At 34.7% G+C, this 19,209-nt stretch overlaps 1 protein-coding gene across 10 annotated transcripts in view; it reads right to left on the minus strand.

The window, feature by feature from the left end:
- Positions 1 to 19,209, minus strand: part of RYR2 (ryanodine receptor 2) — a 378,221-nt gene that overhangs the window by 130,409 nt on the left and 228,603 nt on the right. For all 10 annotated transcript variants that reach the window (XM_086877715.1, XM_086877706.1, XM_086877711.1 and 7 more), the window contains 10 exons: positions 15,242 to 15,389; positions 12,119 to 12,327; positions 10,072 to 10,246; positions 4,981 to 5,189; positions 3,765 to 4,117; positions 3,425 to 3,539; positions 2,382 to 2,542; positions 1,574 to 1,733; positions 1,344 to 1,430; positions 409 to 635 (listed from right to left, as the gene is read on the minus strand). In XM_086877715.1, the coding sequence (XP_086733841.1) occupies positions 409 to 635; positions 1,344 to 1,430; positions 1,574 to 1,733; positions 2,382 to 2,542; positions 3,425 to 3,539; positions 3,765 to 4,117; positions 4,981 to 5,189; positions 10,072 to 10,246; positions 12,119 to 12,327; positions 15,242 to 15,389 (1,844 nt within the window). The remainder of the gene's footprint in view (positions 1 to 408; positions 636 to 1,343; positions 1,431 to 1,573; positions 1,734 to 2,381; positions 2,543 to 3,424; positions 3,540 to 3,764; positions 4,118 to 4,980; positions 5,190 to 10,071; positions 10,247 to 12,118; positions 12,328 to 15,241; positions 15,390 to 19,209) is intronic.

Here is a 19,209-nt window from a genome sequence, read left to right on the forward strand (position 1 = left end):
AATTTCTTCAATTGTTTTAAATAAACTTAGGAAAATTAAAGCAATGGAATAATTAAATTGTTCACTAATTTTGAAAAATCTCTACAAAACCAGATTTTTGCTTATTTTACAGATTATCTTTAATAATTTATAAACAGTTTCTTTCATTCTCTTTGCAAATCTACATATACTATTAACATGTTTGGACAGAAATTGGGAGAGGTTGGAAAATGTAAAAGAAAGGAGATTTTAAAACACTGGGAATTTGAATAATTTTTAATATTAGTTAAATCAAAACACACTGTCTATATTTACACGTGTTATAAACACAGAGAAGACCTTGGGCCTTTCTTACACAGATGGCATTATGTGACTATATGTAATTACATTCCTAATCCCAGCGTAACTGTGTTACAGTACAAAACAAACCTGTTTTCCTCAGGAATATGAAGGGCCATGAACTGCAAAGGATTCAGGCACTGTATCATCCAGCCTTGACGTTCACTGATCCGAGACACATCCACCTTCAAGAAGTGGTTTGGCACTCTGCTCCAAAGCACATGAGTCAGAAACTGGACGTGGAGACGTGGAGGACACTGAGAGACTGGGTTTTTGTGTTCACTTTTGAATAATCCAGCAGATAACGGCATTACATTCTGGAAAATTCCAATGGAAGAGACAATCAGTTTCCACATTTTTACCAAAAACTGCATTTCTTTTCCAGAAATACGCTCAACACATAGTAAAGTAGAGTAAAACAGGAAATCAGCATTTTCACTAGTTTTTAAAACAAGGTAGGAACTCTTGAAAGACTAGTAGCAAGACAGCATTTTCCATATCTGTTTTCTAAGAAGACAAATTTGAAATAGAAACTTGATTGCCACATGTGGTTACTTCCTTGGACTCCACTTTTTTTTTACCTATTCTGATTTCTTAGACATCCAAGCATCCAAAGCAAGGTAGAAAAATTCAGTTAAGTTTTCTTGTGCTCTGTCTGAATGTACTTTCAAAATTATTTTAAAGCTCTAGCCAAATTCTTAAGATACACCAGTCATCCATGCTCTGTTTGCAAAATTAAGCTATTTGCTTTACCAACTCAAGTGATTTTGTTTCACCACAAAAGACAAGATTCAGAAAATTCTGATCAGTTTCAACCTTTCTTATTCAATGTACTGTATTTTAAATTCATTAAATATTTAAAACCGAGTTAAGAACAAAAATAGAAATAGTGAAAACACTTGGAATCATAAAAATGTCCCAAATACCAAGAACACATCACAGGAAATAAATGGCAAAAATAAAATAAACTTATTTAATATAATTTTTTTTAGTCCTAAAACTGCACAAAACCAAGAATTATTTACCTTTATTCTTCCCAATTCAAACTGGAAAACATTGGGGCTTGTAGCTTGAGCGAATACAGCAGGAAACAACTTTGTACTTGGTTCAACCTAGATAGAAGAAAGGGAAAAACTATTGCCATAACAGTGATGATTACTATTTCTTACAATCTTGTACTAAAGCCTCTAATGATACAGGCTAAAAATTTAGCTTTCCCCCTTCCCACTGCAAGATATCCTCTAAAAATCCTCACCTGATAGTAGGTGCCTAGTTCCTTGCCATTAGCTGTGAAGGTCAGCAGGCCACTGGCAGCATCAACCAAGCAACCAATCTCCAGGCCATTATTATTACGTCCTTGCCCAGGGCTCAGGCTCTCTCCTGCGCACACCATATAGCAGTTGCTGCGTTTTATACTGAATGTCAAAAGATAGATTTTTTTATGAATAGTGTGCAAAATTTCTGCAACAAACCAAGAACAGCCTTGCATGGCTGCAAAACAACAGGGCCTTGTGGCCAAAAGGAATGGATCACATCATAACCATTAACCATTGACCTAACATTAGCCACTGCCAAAATTCAATGAAACGTGGACGTCGTAACTGAAAAAATATAAAAACTGAAGATGACCACGTATGAAAAAGTTTGAATCATTTGTAAAATACCACGGACAAAACTGACTTTGCAAGTCAAGGTTTTAAATAATTTAATGCTAAGCATAACAAAAGCTTCTAATACACATAATAAACTGAAGTTCTTGGACGAGCTCATGTTCTGATTTTAGCCTCACAAGACAATATTTACAGTATCATAATTTCAAACTATACAGAAAGCTGCACCATTTTATTTTTTGGTGCCTATCAATTTGAGTAGTTCATTAGTCCACTGTTTCTTCACAAGCAAGAGTGGGTAACAAATTAACACTCTTTCCTACTACTGCTGTTTTAATTATTTTTTTCCGCATCAATCCAATTACATTAAATGGAGTGGCTATACACCTTATAAATTGAAAGTTGTTTTTATGAGTATAAAATATAGGTCTTTTCAAGCAAATTGTAACCAACCTCTCATGAACCTTCCCTTTTTCATCTCCCAGTGTAACTGTGACGGTGCGCACTCTGTCCAAGTCAAAGCTTGTGTCATACTGGTGGAAGTCTGATGTAATCCAGCCCACCCAGACATTAGCAGGTTCTTGACCAGGAAATATTCTCACAGAATAATAGTACTGTTGATAGCAAAATAACATTATCAAATGTTAGTGTTTGTTCTCCAGTGTATCAGTTTGATTCAGAATTAATTTGCTGCTCTAAATCTGAAAACATGTAATCTCTTCAAAAGTAGCATAGCCTTGTTCAAGTGCAATTCACAAGCAAAGCAACAAAGACTATAAACACAAACCAAAATACAGCCAACAAAATATGCATTTTAAAACAAAAAAATGGACAAGATTAAAGAAGCAGTTTATATGCTTGAATTGAAGGCTTCTGAATCATTACAATGCTATCATTGTAAGCTATTTCCACAGCAACTATAATTTTTATACTGTATTTTTTATACTGTAAGTTTAAACTGTGAGTCAGTTTCTAATATCTAAAATCTTTCAGAAAGAGAACAACACATCCAGAAGAAGAGTATTTGTTTTCCTTTGAACATTGAGGAATGAGTGCTTATGGAGCTGATCTTGTCAAAGATCTACAAAACCTGCAGAAAACTTTCACTGGGAATTCATTAAATAAATGTTCCATGGAATTAGTAGAGGTGCTTTCAAGTGGTCCTGAACATTGACCTACTAGTTTAATGTACCCTTTCCAATTTATTCCATTATTCTAAAACTGTTTAGTCTTCCTCTTTTATATCTGGTGTTATCAACAGTAGTTTCAAAAATGGATTAACCTAGTTTATAGGTTTTCATTTGGAAACGGTTTTAGTCTGACAATCAAATCAAAATAAAAGAGACAAAAACAGTCTCAATTTAAGTAGAAGTTCAGAACTACCACAGACACTTAAATTGAAAATTAGACTGTTTAAAACGTAAGTATTTAAGAAACCCAAACCAAACAACTAAAAATCCCCAAACAACTAAAACATCAATCCTATATTACAATACCGTGGAAGTTTGCATCAAATAATCATAGTCATCCCTATCATCTGCTAGCACATCCTCAGTAAGCCGTGCGGAGTGACTCGTGCTGTAATCTGGCTTTGTCCTCCTGAGCATAAATCTGTAAGGAAAAAAGTGAAGTTAAAATCTCTACCAAAAACTCAATCACAAAGGTAAATTAGTCAGAAAAGAGAAAGAGACAAGCTCATTTTTAAAAGCACTTAAATTAATTCCGACCTTAAACTGTATATTCAAAAGTTATTTGACTGGCCTGTCAGACATGAGTGGCATTTTCCTATGCTTTGAGAAGCAGCAGGCAGAGGGATGAGAAAAGGTAGCTACTAACCTTTGTTTAAGACGTGAGGGCTTTTCTTGAACATAATCTTTATGGTTATTCAATTCTGGTTTTGTGGCATCTTTTTCTCTTTCTGTCCGGTCAGGAACCAGATGACCATGAGCAGTTTTCATGAGAACCTCAAAATCAGAATCAGCATCATAATCCTCCAAGTCATTTTTTGGGCCAAAAAGACCAGAGCCTGGTAAGCCTCCTGCAGCTGATCTGGAGAACACCTCAGCACATTCAATGGGCATGCTTAATCGAAAAAACATGACATCTGTTTTACTGTTCTGTGAACCAAAGGACTTCTGTGTGACCTTCAGACAGGGGCAGCTGTCTATGGTGCCATCAATTCTCATTACCTATGAAACACAAAGATGTAGTTTTTTGAAGCTGATGCTTTTTCTACCATGTAAATATTCTATTTGTATTTCTACAAAAAGCATCCATGAATTGCAAAACTTGCAACGGTGTCAACAGTCTAATGCATTGTAATCATGTGCTGCCATTTTGAACAGAAATAACTATTCTGAGGAGTAATGGTTTAGTTGCTCCATTGTTAAATTAAAGCAAACGGTCACAAAGAAATTATGCTTCTGACCATAACTCTTTGCAACATAAATGCAACTCTGCCCAGAACAACACAGACTAAGGAGTAAAAATCATGCATGTACATATGAAAGAACATAAACTGTTTCTTAAATACCACACAGCAGCTGAAAAAGAGTTCTTATTACATCATTTCAGAAGGATTTCACGGCAAACTTACAAGGCATGAATACAGTTCCACCAAGATGCACAACTGACTGTATTGACACAATTGGCTAATAAATATTTATTACAATCAAAGCCAATTAGGTATGGAAAAAATCATAAAGTATGTGCACTAGAACACATGGTATCTGTCATTTTAAAATGCCCAGTTTGTGGAAGTTGCTTACATAGCTCTCACTGCACAAGGAGCTCTTAATGAGGATATCTTGTATAATTTGTCTCTCAGAATGTCATGTTAACACATGTCACAGGTTTTGTAGAAAGAAAAACTACCAATTGAACAATTACATTCTTTGCAACCCTACCGAATGCAATGAATCTGTAACAGGTGTTAAGGTTCATTCGGAATTGGGTCAACATACCACATTAAAATCTTGTTTGGAAGTACAGAAGTAGAAACATAACTCAAGCATATTCAAATGTCTAAAAACATTTTACTAGCATCACAAACCTCAATATGTTCATGGTTTTGTGGCACTGGTAGAAACTGAGGAAGCCTTTTACTCAGCCAAATGGTGATGTCTCTGTTTGTATTAACAGCAAAGGGTTCATACCCTTCCTGTAAACCACATATAGTGAAATATTTTAGGGTGCTGACATCTTTTCCAAAATTCATTCTTCCAACTTGAGATGGGCCCAAGCTGCACACAGGTAGGAATCCTTAAAACAAGATGAAAGAACATGTGGGTTGTACATAATAAACATTGGTGAACTGCTTTCTTCCATAACTGAACTAAAAACCATTTGTGGAAAAAAAAAAAAAAAAGAAATCCTAAAAGCAAAGATTATAAAGGTGAGTAATTATCAACAGCACATCACATCTTGCATGTCACCAAGTAATGCATCTTAAATGTCATTCTGACAAAAAAGCCCTCTAATAGTCATGGATATTTTTAGGAACACTCAAACTACTCCACAGAGTCTGATAGCCAGCTCTTGGTTAATCTCTCTGCTGAACTGGTAGAGTATTGCCAAGTCTTACTACTTTAGGTATTCCTCCTAAAATGTCACTAGTCATTGTATTTTGAGAGAATCTTACTTTAAAAATTATACATTGCTTGTCCATGCAGCTGTAATAGTGAAAAAAACCTACAAATATGCACAAAGTGCATGTCATAGATTTCTTTTTAAAAATAAAATTAATTAATTAATTAAATCAGAAAACTCTGGCTCTGGAAAACGAGAACTGACAATATGACACCATAACTTCATGAAACTTCAGGATTTTTGGTTTGGGATCATATTTTCTGTCTTACCTTTTCTATCAGGTTTACATTTGTATAAATCTTACTGCTTTCACTAGCACAGGGAACACATTTATGACTTCTTTTTACAAAACTTTTTTTTTTTTCTCCTGATTCCCCAGAATGCCAAGAGCACTTTCCCCATAGAGCTGTTCTGCAATCATTCTTTTTTTTTCCCATGATTTCAGCTTCAAGTCTAAAAACCTAAGAAAATCTTTTATTTCTTTTCATCCTGCTTTTCAATTTCCACAGTTACGAACTAATTTTAGATTCATTTGTCCTAGTTATTAACAAAATGCTTTCTGTTTTATCAATAAGAAACATGAAGCTCTGTTCAGTGATTCCAATTCAGGTGAACATAACAGGTATTGAAAAATACAAGGACAAAATGCAAAGCAGCTCCTCGTTTTTCCTTAGGCTGTCCAGATTTTTTTTTTTAAAAAAAAAAGAGCAGAATATCATATATTCATGATGTTTGTTCTTCAGAGACAAAGCAAACTCCAGAGCACCATCTACAGAAATTACTGTCCAGCAGATAAATCATCAGCCCTCAGTACCACTTTTTGAAGATTCTACTACATATACACAAGACTGGTTGTCCATGTGTATTTGTGTTAGATATGATAAATTTAATGACATAACACTATCAGCCATAAGTTGAAGTCCAGATTTCTATCTTCACAGCTTGGCTCTTAAATCACAAGGCATCAGCTCCTCAGATAACACAGCTATAGTAGACAACATGATACATGTCAATTCTGCTAGTGCAAATCCAGTGATGGACAATAATGCAAGTATTTTCCAGCACTAAACAGAAATTGTATTAAATAACACATAACTAGGAAAATCACATTTGCACCTAGAGCAAATATAGCATGTGCTATGATAATGCCTAGCAGCTCTAGTAGGGAAAACTTTCTAGGCTCCCTGTTGAGTTAAAGGAATCCACAAGCTGTTGCAGAAGTTGCTAAGCAAAGCCAAAATCAAAATTGTTTTCAATAACCTTATAATTCTCATCTCATCACCCAAAAAATGGTAATTCTTCTAGCTATGCACTTTCCTGTGTTTTCAAAAAAACCCCTATACCTCCCAGACAGATTAGATGTGAAATGAGTATTTTAAACACTCACGCAAATAAAACGTAATAAAATGTAATAAAATGTAAATGAGCATTTGCAAGAAAGAAAACAAAGAAACACTTGTAAAACTCCTACACAGGTAAAGCTGTCATTGGTGTTTTCACTCAGTTTATTGTATCCCATCAATATTGCCAATGGATGACAGTCCCTCTCACCAATTCCATTGTCACTGATAACAGAAGGTACTGTACCTGTAGCTGATTCCTGCTTGTAATTGTAACTGTACAGTAACTCTGGCTCTGTATAAATGGAATATAAACACCAGGCCCAGTCCTAACCATGAAAACCCTACGTTCATCTCCGGTGAAATTCTGTATTAATTTGCCAATTATTTAGCTGTCATTTAGGTGTTTCAGGATTCTTCCACACATGAAAAAGACAGAGCATCTCATCTTGTAAGGGGTGTGCTGCTAAAGCATCTACATGTCTTTCTACAGAATAAAAATGAACTTCAATAGCCATCTTTGAATGGGTATCCAGCCATTTTTGATATTTTTATTCACAGATCCCATGTAACCCTTGCATGCTGGAGGCATTGATTATATAGCCCTAACCTGGCTCCCAATCTCCAGATAACTGGGCTATGGGGCAAATTTTATTTCACTGTATGAAATAGAAAAGCAAATAAAAAGACTTAAATACTACCATATGAAAAGTAACCATCTAGCACTGTCTGTCACACATAGCAAAAGCACTGGACAGCAACACTTTTCATAATGTTCCCTACTTTCAAGAATACAAGACAAACCTCCTGACTCAACCTGTCAAACACTACAAACAGTTCCTGCTCACAGAGATCAAAATTTGACAAAATAAAATATGGGTTGTACAAGTATACCTGTTCATATCTACAGTTAAATTTATCTGCTACAAATGCATAATAAGATGCAATTACTTTTATCAGTTTTACCACTGAGAGGATATGTCATAATTAAATTCATCTGCCATAATCCCAAAGAGCTCCTCTTGTTGGTTAGTACAACTGAACATGCAGCACAAGCCGTATTACTAAGCTGGCAGAGCACCATGTCCTCTTTTCATTGTTCCTAAGTAAATTAAATCTACAGGACTGATTTACTGTAAGGCTGCATCAGAAATCCTAATTGTTTTCTAAAGCAAAAGAACCCTTTTTGCAGCAACAAAATATGCACATGATTCACTGATTGAAGTGACCTGCAGAAAAGGTCTCAGTGCTGTTAAGCAAGAGCCAGTAACAAAACCAAAGCCAGACTACCAAAAAAAAAAACAAAAACAAAAAAACCCAAAAAAATGTTTGCACATACACAGACATACTCAGTTGTCTTCCCTTCCTCTCTCCTTTTGCCTCCAATATTTGTGTATTAAATACCCATCATCATTTCAAACATAGCTTTGGAGTTACTAAATCTAAGATCAATAAGCACATTCCCTTGAAAACAGACTAGGATGTCTTATTTCAAAGGGTGACCTCTTTCCTACAAAAACAATACTAAAGGAGCTTCACGTGAATTACAAGGATATTGTGGAAAATCTGAGAGGTTTGACATGAAGACTCTGACATGGTTACCAAAGCCTTCAGGCTCAAGGTCAAGCCAGGAACTCCTTTAGCAGCAAGATCTGTTTCAGTTTGAATCTGCAGCTAGAGATAAGCACCACAAAAAGTACACCACTGTGATTTCATCAACTTGGAATAAACGCAGCCTACCCTCAGAATTTAATTGGAGTTTCTTTCAGAATCATTTATTCCTCAATGGGAGTATACTAACTAATAACCGGAAAGTCATTAAAATTTAATGGCACCAAGATGATTTTTTGCATCTAACACTGACAGTAAGCCAGTTCTTGTATCCCTTTCCCTCATCAGGCTACCACTGCATCTAAGGAAATCCAAAGGCAGTAAAGTAATGGGAACCAGTCAAGAAAATTAATCGCAATTATGTCATTTTAAATAAAATAAAAATATTTCTGATTCCTGATGTATGTTAGAGGAAGAAAAAAAATAAATCTCCCAAAGTACTCCTGAAAGTAAATTATTCTAAAATTCATATGAAAATAAAGTGGTTAAAATTCAAAAAGGGAATTTCCTAATTAAGAGGTATGAAATTCATATTTCCCATGGGAATTTAGTAGGGATGAGTAACCCAACAGTAGCATGTGAAGCTCTTACTTGTTCAAAAAATTTAATTTTATCTCTCATCTACAGCTGCATTGTTTAAATATAAAATTGTTTAAGTATAAAATTTATGGCAGAATATACGTATCTACAAGAAATGAAAGCTTAAAGCTTAAATTTTTTTTAACAGTACCATAGTTCAGAAGTTTTAGGCAGTTAACTTACTAAATACCATTTCTTACCCCTTTTCTGTTTCTATCTGTACATAAGGTATTTAATTAAATTTACAAACAAAAATACTTCTTTGATACAGAATCAATCTGCCACCTGACAGACCCTCACAATCTTTGCCATCTTTGGAAATCTTGTAAGTTACATCTTCACAGTAAACTAGCACGTGCTTGTGGATGCTGAAACCTGCACCAAAAACCTCACAGTAAGCACAAAGCTCAATCTCCTGGTTTAAGAATTAAGTAGAATATTTTGAAAGATAGTTTTGTATCAGCTGACTGGATTAGGTGTCATTTCTCCTCCTAGTGCTAAAACTAAACTTTAAAGATGGCTTAAACTCACTACCATGGTTTCTCACTTACTGGACAGACACTTCATATTATTTCAGTACTTCATCCAGATAAAATCTGATGTTCTTGCCTCCCATGGCACAGGGGTGGACTAGGTGCTCTTAAAAGGTCCTTTCCAACACAAACCATTCTATGATACATTCTATAATTCTATTACGTCATATGGTGATCTACTGCACTAAGAATGAAATATTAAAAGTCATTAATCTGCCCTTTCAGATACATCCCTGAAAAACAGCTAAAGGGTCTCAAACTAAAGATAGCCACAAAGATCACTACAGAAAAAAATCTCCTTCCTCATTGTCGCACCCATAAAATTTCCTTTCCAAAAGGCTAATACTAATCAAATAGAAAAAAGGAAAAGACAGGGAAGGCAAGGGCAGGGGTGAGAACAGGGGCGTGAAACACAAAGAAACATATTAAAGTGAACTCACAGCTAAAACGAGGCCATAGCAACTTAACAGCATGATATATTACAGCACTTACCGTCAGCAACCTCAAAGTCCTTAAATGCAAGTTCTGAGCCTGAGTCATCAAGGAGGATTTCACCATTTAAGGTGAACATCATAGTGTGTTCATTCATGTCAACCATACATCCAACAACATCTCCTGCCAGCCAAGAGCGGCCAAAATGCTCGTTACCTTGATGCCACCGCTGTGCCTGAAAATAATTAGAAGCATTTAAAAGAAAAATAATGACAATGTTCTTCTCGTCTTTAAGGGTAAATGTAATAATTAACTGCCTCAATTAAGATGGCATTAAAATGAACACTTTCCCAGAATATCATTCCAAAACTGTGTATGTGAGTATTCCAAGCTGACTCTGAATATGGAAATACAACAATTAACTTGCTGCAAGCACCCCTCACATCAGCATTATAAAACATTGCTAAGAGAGCCGACAGGAAAAATTGCTATTTCAACGTTTTGGTTACAAGAGAGTATGGTTTAGTTTTCTGCAGAAATTCCATGAAAGACTTGTAATCACAATAATATGCTATCAATTACAATGTTTAATAGCTACTTCACAAACCCTTTTTAAGCAATTGTTATTATTTACTTTAGCAGCCTATAATTCATTACTTGCAAACAATCTGCTTTGTTTCCTTGAGTATAATTCTTTAAATATTTTGGAAGGAATAGAACTGTCTGTGAATAAGACAAGTGCTGGATTTCTGATAGATTCCAGAGTAGCTGAGGGCATGATTAATGATTCCTCTGACTGACTTTCAAGTCAAAGACTACAAAGGCTTTCAATGGGATCTTGGATTGGAACTCAAATAAATTAACATCTGATAAGAGCTATTGTAACCAAGCATAGAAAAAAACAACCACATTAATAACTAGTAACAGATAGGATTCCTATGCATTTCATCACAAGTAGATGTGTATGCTCTGCATCCATCCTAGAAGTTGTACAAAACCAATGAACCTTTCTTGATATCTTGAAGGTAATTTTTTTTTTCCACCAAGAAAGAACCCATTAAAATCAAAAACAACCAAATATCTTTGTGGATTGAGACTCAAATGTCAAACCATAAGATTCAGAAGGCAACTGCACAGCTACTCCAGTAAAAATTGAGGACTTGAATGATTTATGTAAGACACTTTACAAAAATAACTTTTCAGTTCTCTCTTCAAGGCAGCCTCTCATGCAATACAAAAGTGGGAAACAAATCAATTCCCACAATATTTATTTTCCCAAATAAAATACATTTGAAAACTTTACCTTGCTGGCTACATCCAGGAATACTGTTGATTTCTGTTACATATTTTAATGTAATAAAGGAAATTAATTCCAATACCAGATACAATAATTATTTTGACAATGAGTCATCAGTAGCCTTAATAACAATTAAGGTTTGGATAGCAGTTGCACTTGCCCTCATACTGAAATTAAAAATTTAAATGAGCCATTTCATCTATTCTGATAATGGTCAGTAATATAAAGGTTTCTTTTCCCATATATTTTTACAACTAGATTTCAATCTGTCATTTTTATCACGCAGAGTTAAATTTGAGCAAACCTTGGTGGTTCTATCATACTTCATTTAAGCTGTAAGAATTTCCACAAAAACCTCTTTGGAACTCTTACATTTCTACAAAAACTTTGTATTGAAGTTTGCCTCAAACACTTACTATTAATAATCTTAAGTGTATTTATTCCCTAATGGCACTTCTTATAGAGAGAACAACAGAGTGAAACTTTCAATAAATTTTTCATAGGTAATTACAGCTTTTCCAGTATTTTGAATTTAATTAAGCCCCTTTGATTTTCAATTCTTTATATATACTGTAGAAACACATGAATTTGTGAAAAAACATTATGAAAATGCCAAACCCTGCTAATTTATTTTTCAGGTGACACTGATTCTAGTTATTCTACCTAGGCCCTCAAAGACAGAAAAAGAATTTCATAGAACAGCAATGGAAACAGAGAAGGCAACTGAGGCACGGAATGACACACGGAACAAGACACAAAAATTAGAAGTTTTTCAGCCACTCATATTATTACAGATAAACACATACAAACCTTAAAGCCATCAAAAACAAAAGCTTCTTCATCCGAGCCAAGCTCCTGATCTGGCAGACAGCCTGGCCTGGTCCAGCCAACTCTCATGTCTCCTGCAGTAACTGCCTCAAACTCGAAGTACCACTTCCCAGCCTTCACTGCGTAAGTCTTTTCTGTGCGAAAGATCCTGAACTTTTCCATTATCCCACTGCACACATCCAGCCTTGTTGCTGTAAGGGTTAAAATAATAAAAATTAGTATAAAGGGGGAAAAAAAAAAATCAATGCAGAGAGTGCTAGTTGCAACTACTGACAAGTAAAAGCAAAAGGTAAAGGAATCCCTTTGAGCATAGACATGAAAAGAAGAATGTGCCTGCAGAACAGCTAAGTGGGGAAAGTGTCCTTGCCCATTCTGGGAATCAGTGGATTAAAAAACAAACAAACAAACAACAACCCAACAACAAACAACGATGAAAAAAAGAACCCCACACCACACACACAAAGAGAGGAGAACTTAGAAATCTGAGTGCAGCTACAAATAGACGACTCAAGGATCACTCTGATTCTTTTTCTCCAATTACATGGAAAAAGGCCAAAAAGCAATGACCTTTTCCCACAAGTTTATAATGTATCCAATAAAGCCTGTGCAACATAGGAGAAGTCAGCATTCCAATCTAATCACCACAATTCCTCCTCTCCCTGAGTTTCTGTACTTGCACCTGTTTGTTAGGCCATGATAAGAACTTCTCCCTTTCTCTTCTGTTTTCTCACACACATCAAGGTCCACATTTCCAGTATCACCTCGGATAGCCTACAAAATCACATCCTTCAGAATTAACCATCACTTCCCCAGCCACCATGCCTGACTTCAGTTAGGCATGGTGCATTAACTTTCCTCTAAGCAACACAACCCTCTGCCATGTAACTCTTTATCAGTAGAATTTTCTCTTTGATAGTCTACAGTTAATGCATTAAAAATACTTTTGAAGACCCTTAATACCTCATCTATACAGATGAAGCACCACAAGGCATGGTAACTGAGAAATTGTTTTCTTTTTATATTCTACGTAACAAAATGCTTTCCAGAATCTAAGCAATCCCAGAAATACAGCTGCTATAGGAAACCAGTAAATAATAATAATAATAAAACAAAAAAACAATACTAGAGAAATTTGTAAAATTAATGTTTAAATAAATATTAATGACTGGAGATGCAGAACACCACTAGAGGGCTCTAAATCCCTTAATAACAGTACGAATTTTGGCTGATGAAAGAGGATCCTTGTGACATGTTTTATGCATCTCCAAAACTTGTGAAGCTCATAGACTGCAAAATCTAAATACCAAAAATTACTATCAAAATCTTTTGCTGAATACAATTCCAGGCTTTCCTCAAGAAAGGACAATTTGTGGGGCACTGTTTTGCAGTTCCTTTCTGCTGGGAATTTTTCAACAACCTTGATCACATCTTTCAGATTCAAGGATTGCACTCGTGCTCTTTACATTCCATTAGTAACTCCATTCACAGAACCAGCCCAACAACCTCTGCATTCTAAGGAAAACTATAGTGGTTTTCAACAGTTCAGAAAGGCAGCAGCATGTGGTTCTCAGAGCTGTAAATGAAAAAGGGGATTACTATTATTCAGCGGGATGTGGAAGAGACTGTGGGAAAGGAGTGTGCACTCTCTCTCCATCTCGCCTACACCATTAGACAACCCCTATATCTTCACAAGAGGCAAAGGCCTCCTGTACCAGCCAACCCACCCTCTCAGAACTTCTCAGAAGTCATGCTCAATCTTTCTTTGTAGAATCTCCTTCCCAAAAGTGGGAGGGGAAGAAATTCTAGGATTATGCAGCAGGGTTTTACTCCCCAGTCTCGGCAGATTTAAGAGTGAGACCGTGGCATTTTGCCACCAACACTATCCATTCCACTAAGGAACGTTGTACTTATTCATCAATCCAGCCTTGTTACACATTCATGGTGTCAACAATGCCTCATATTTGAGTGTAATTTAATGGCAGCATCTCATAAAAGCTGAGGATCAGAGCAAGCATGTGCTTTGGAAAGGAAATTCCAAATGGTACGCTCCCTGTGTACACTTTAGGTATGAGTTATGTCTTCTGCAGAAATGCTTTACTGAGGATCTATAGCCTAAATAGGTCAAGACTTAACAACCACTATCACTATATGAAGGAAAAAAAAAAAAAGCTTTAGACACATTTTTAAAAATTTCTAAATTTTGCTGAGATTGTAAAGATGCTAGTTACAATTTTGATTATTCCATATTTTCTTATCTCTAAGTGAACTTCTAAAATAGAGTCAATGGAGTTAGATCTGTTTATTTGTACATTATATCTCCTGATTTCTTGTACTTTCTTAACATTATATATGTTGCAGTTATTGAGTTAAATGTTTTGTACTTTCTTAAAAAATTATTTGTTAATAGTTCAGACATTTTTTTTTCCATTGTAGGACGTCTCAAACTGAAAATACTGCCCACAGTATCAATAAGATATTCCACCTGGAAACGATCAAAGTTCAAAGAAAACTTTATAAAAAGTGAACTAAAGTTTACTTATAGTCTAATTCAACTTCCAAGACCTGAGAAAGTCCAAGAAGCTTAAAGGCTCTAACAGACTATCTAATTCTAGACTTGCAGGTTGATAGTCACAGAAATTTGGTTTGCACTCATTCATTTTAGAAAATTTCATCTAGCAGCTTTAAGTGTTTAAACACAAGACTGTACACAAACTGTAGAATTCTTCATTATTTAAAGTTAAAATTTGAGGAATATAAAATTCACATCTACTGAGTTTGCATTTTTTTTTCCTATTTTGTCTTGAAATAGCAAATATAGCATTAAATAAAAACTATTCCAAGAAACTGTGTTTATTGGTTTAAATTGTGTAAATGTGTTACATTTTTTAAATATTCACTTGAGGCCACAGAACAAGGAAAAGAAACAAAAAGGAAAGGAAACAATAAGGAAAGAAAGAAATTAAGATCTAAGAGAATGGAAAATGGAGAAAAGCACCCATTAAATTTGGAAACACCCATTCAAAATGTTTTATTGGACCAACAAATTCAGTAGGAGAGCAGAACATTCTAACCTCTTTTTGAGATAAAAAAGCCAAAATTCATTACCATGATCTTGGTCAGGAGCTTCCAGATGGTAACCATAGCCTAGAAGGGTTCGGACTGCTTCCCGAAGGCTGTCCTTGTTGGACTTTTTTGTCCGATCATCCAAAAGAGCGTACGGTACCAGGCGAGGATTTCGTCGATTTTTCACATCCTACATAAGTGTGAAGAAACAGTTCCATCTCAGAAACTGTGTTTTGTTTCACAGACAAGATTATTCTTCAACAGCAGCATAGAAATTACTGTTTATACCAACTGAAATCATGTAAACTCAAATATGGCAAGGAATCAAAGAAATTGCAATAGTCTAGAAACTACAAGACTGAATTCACTAAAAAACAAGTGACACACACAATTAAAAGCTGTGTCTTATACTTGCTGTAAGTTTCTGTCAAATTTAATGAATAAAGTCACAATACAAACCACAGAAACATGACTAGATCCAAAGAGTATGACAAAAAAGTCAAAATAATTATATTTCATACGCTGTTTATGAAGTAGCCACCATAACAAGAAACTTGTTCCTAATTGAAGCTGAGACATTTCTGTATTACAAATATATACACGTGTTTGTTTATTATAGAATTAAACAAGATAGATGAAATGTCCAAATAATAAATATAATAAAAACAAAAGAACAAAATACTACTAATAAAAAATCATAAATGCACGCAACACTAATTAATAAATTACAAAATAAATAGTAAATCCATGCCTTACTATAATAGCTATTTAAGACACATATTTGTCAAAAATAAAGGGGTTTGCAGGAATATAATTTATGTGCTCCATGTGAAGAGTTTTTGCAACAGGGATTTAACCTCTCTCTAGCTGAAATGAAAATATTGGTAAGGTTTAATCTTTGCATTTCAGGTTTATTTAAAAACATTGATTAGGTTTCCCTCCACTTCAAAATTATCTTATTTGCAAGCAGTGTTTAACAGGATTATTTAAATGGCTAATGTAATTTTTAGTGACTAAGAGAATTTAAGAGTTTACTTGTCTATATTTTCTTCTGTCATCCTGTCACAATTTGTTGGCAATGAGAGAAACCATGCAAAGAACTCTCCATGTTTTTCCTAATATTTATATTTTTAAAAAGAACTATAGACTGGACATAGCATATAAAAAATAGTTGCTGTTTTTTCTGTTCAGTACAATACCAAAGATACTGAGAGTCTTTTATTATTGGTTAGATTCATTAAGGAGTCCACAAAAAATGCCTATTATAGAAAAAGACAATGTCTACACTGAAAGTACCTTACTTCTTTTACAGCATTACAGTTCTAGTTTTAGGAACATATGTGGTTTCACTTCTATCTTTGCAAGCAGGGATAAATGGCACATCCATTCTGAAAAAAATCTTGCAGGCATCTTTTGTAATTATTCAAATGCTTAGATGCAAGGCTATCTGTCTCTTGCCTTGTCATAGTGAGCAGATATTGGAAGGTCAGCTAAAAAGCAGTGCTTGATGAAATCTGGTCCTACAAGTTATTCCTCTAGGAGAAGAAATATTAAGGGGCAAGCATTACCTACATGGTAAAAGGGCTAACAGAAAGATAATGGTAAAGCATTGCTGGGGAGACAAATTACAAAACCTTATCAGCTCTAATTATATTCCGTGGAAAGGACAGTGGCAGGACCAACACTAATTCCGTTTGAGAGACCTACTTTTAATATTTATTCCAAATTCTTAACCTGACATCCTGTTTTGTCCAATGTTTAATCTGGTAGATGTGAAAAAAGGGCTGTGTCCCTCGAGCAAATGCTGAAGTAAGTGTTATGAGAAACGATTATTTTATATAAGAGTATTAACATTAACATCTGAGGTGATGAAACACTCTGAGTTTGATTATTTGTTATTGTAAGGACACAAAAAGAAGAAATAATTATCTCTGAAGTACTTTATGTTCAAAACACATTGTGACATACTGTCTAAAAATATGAAAGTTTGGAACAATAAATATGCAACTTCTTATCCAGGATATAATGTTAGACTAGTGCATTTTTAGTTGCCACAGCAACCATTAACAGAAATTAATATACAGGCAATCAGCTGATAACATTGTATAAAATGAAATATAGTGTGCTTTTAAAATGGCTAAGAACAAAATGAAAGCAAGGAGAGAAAAAAGAAGGAATACAGAAATTGAATGTATTAAACCAACTTAATTTTACACATTTTTGCCTTGGATCTAATTTTATTTAACATTGTGACCTTTCTCACCTATTCAAAACTGTGCCTATATCTTAAAATTGAAATGTGAGATCTTTCTTTTAACAACTTTGTTCCTTTGGCTTTTTTTTTTCCTATTTCACATCTATTTTAATTTTGAATGTGTTACTTATTTCTGAATTAAGCACACTTATTGTTATATCCATCATAAGTTTTCGTACTAATGACCTTCTGCACCTCTCTGGTGTAAGTGTAGTGAATGATACTGCACCGTGATTGAGCTTTGCACATTCGCAATCAAGTCAACAAGAAAACTGATTAGCTAAGAGTGGTAATTTTTACTGAGTACACTTCCAAGCAGTACAGAGACTGAATTCCTCCTACTCAATACAAAGAAGTTATTGTAGACTGTTAAAATAAGTTTTAACATTCAACCTAAGAAGTTTTTTAAAGATTTTTGCCAGAATTTTCCAGATTTGACAATCCAATGATTCATCAGAAGACCATTTTGTACAGTTTGTCTGGCAACTACTTGCTAACAGACAAATGGTTTGAGCTGGGTAGCACACATGGTATTTATATATATATATATTTTTTTTAATTCAGAAAATAGCAAAAAAAAAAAAAAGGGTGGAAAAGCCTATGCATTTTATTACACAGCTTTGTCTTCATTTCATGTAACAAGCTTCCATTAATAATTTAGAATTTAATTTACTTCACTTAGGTAAACATTGCAACCATAAAAAGTTGGGGTGCCTGGCAGAATGTGCCCTGAATGGATATAGCTCTGACCATCAAAAGTCAGTATTGGCTTCCACAGTGTACAGGACAGATTCTGATACACAGAGCAAATGACAGACAAACAACTATTTGAATGGGTACACACAGGCTTATTTGTAGTGTATAAAAGGATATGAATGAGGCAATAATTAGTCAACAATGGGCCAATTTAACTGCATAATTTTTTTTACTACGTCTAGCTCTTAAAAGGAAAAGGAAAGAACAACAGAAAAAAAAAAATACCTAAACACACAGAGCAAAAAAACATCAACCAGCCTTTTAAAACTTCCATGACAGGTAAAGAACACTGCTGCAAAGTAATTCAAAGGAAACACATGACGGACATAAAGTGCATTGTTTTGTTCAATGAGTCTGTGATGTGTCAATAACTGTTCTCCTGGCACTGGACCTACAACTGGTCTTGGAACTTGCACAGACAGATCTCATATAACAATAACACAATAAAACATTTCTACATATGGATATATGTAGAAATATCCATATTGTCTACAGAAGCAGAGAAAACCATAGTCAAATTCTATAAGCAGCTCTAAAAGAACATATTAAGAAATGCAGTGTGTGTAATAAGGTTGTGTACTTCAACAGTAACTCAGTAAAAAAAAAACAAAGCATCATATAAACCTGTAAAAGACATCTGAAAATAATAATGTCGTTTTCAGAGCTATAAATGTTATATTGCAAAGCTGTGCACTCCTGGATGCTCCCAAATCTCTGAGAAGTTCAGGAACAGCACAGACCACTAGACTAAAGAGAACAAAAGGTCATCAGAAACATATGTAAGTGCTTATCAGAAAGAAAGATAGGAAAAGACTGAAAAGTTGAAACACATAGTAGGAAGAGTGCAGGAAAAATATGATAATAATTTATTTGGAACACACATTTTGTGATTTAAAGTATTAGAGCTGTACAGACACATATTCCACGTGGTATTGAAATGAGCTGACTCATAAGCAAGGCTGTTAAAGTACAAGCACAAAACAATGTATTTCAGCACACA

The sequence above is a fragment of the Cyanistes caeruleus genome, chromosome 2 (assembly GCF_971803275.1).
Source record: "Cyanistes caeruleus chromosome 2, bCyaCae1.hap1.1, whole genome shotgun sequence".
NCBI classification, from domain to species: domain Eukaryota; kingdom Metazoa; phylum Chordata; class Aves; order Passeriformes; family Paridae; genus Cyanistes; species Cyanistes caeruleus.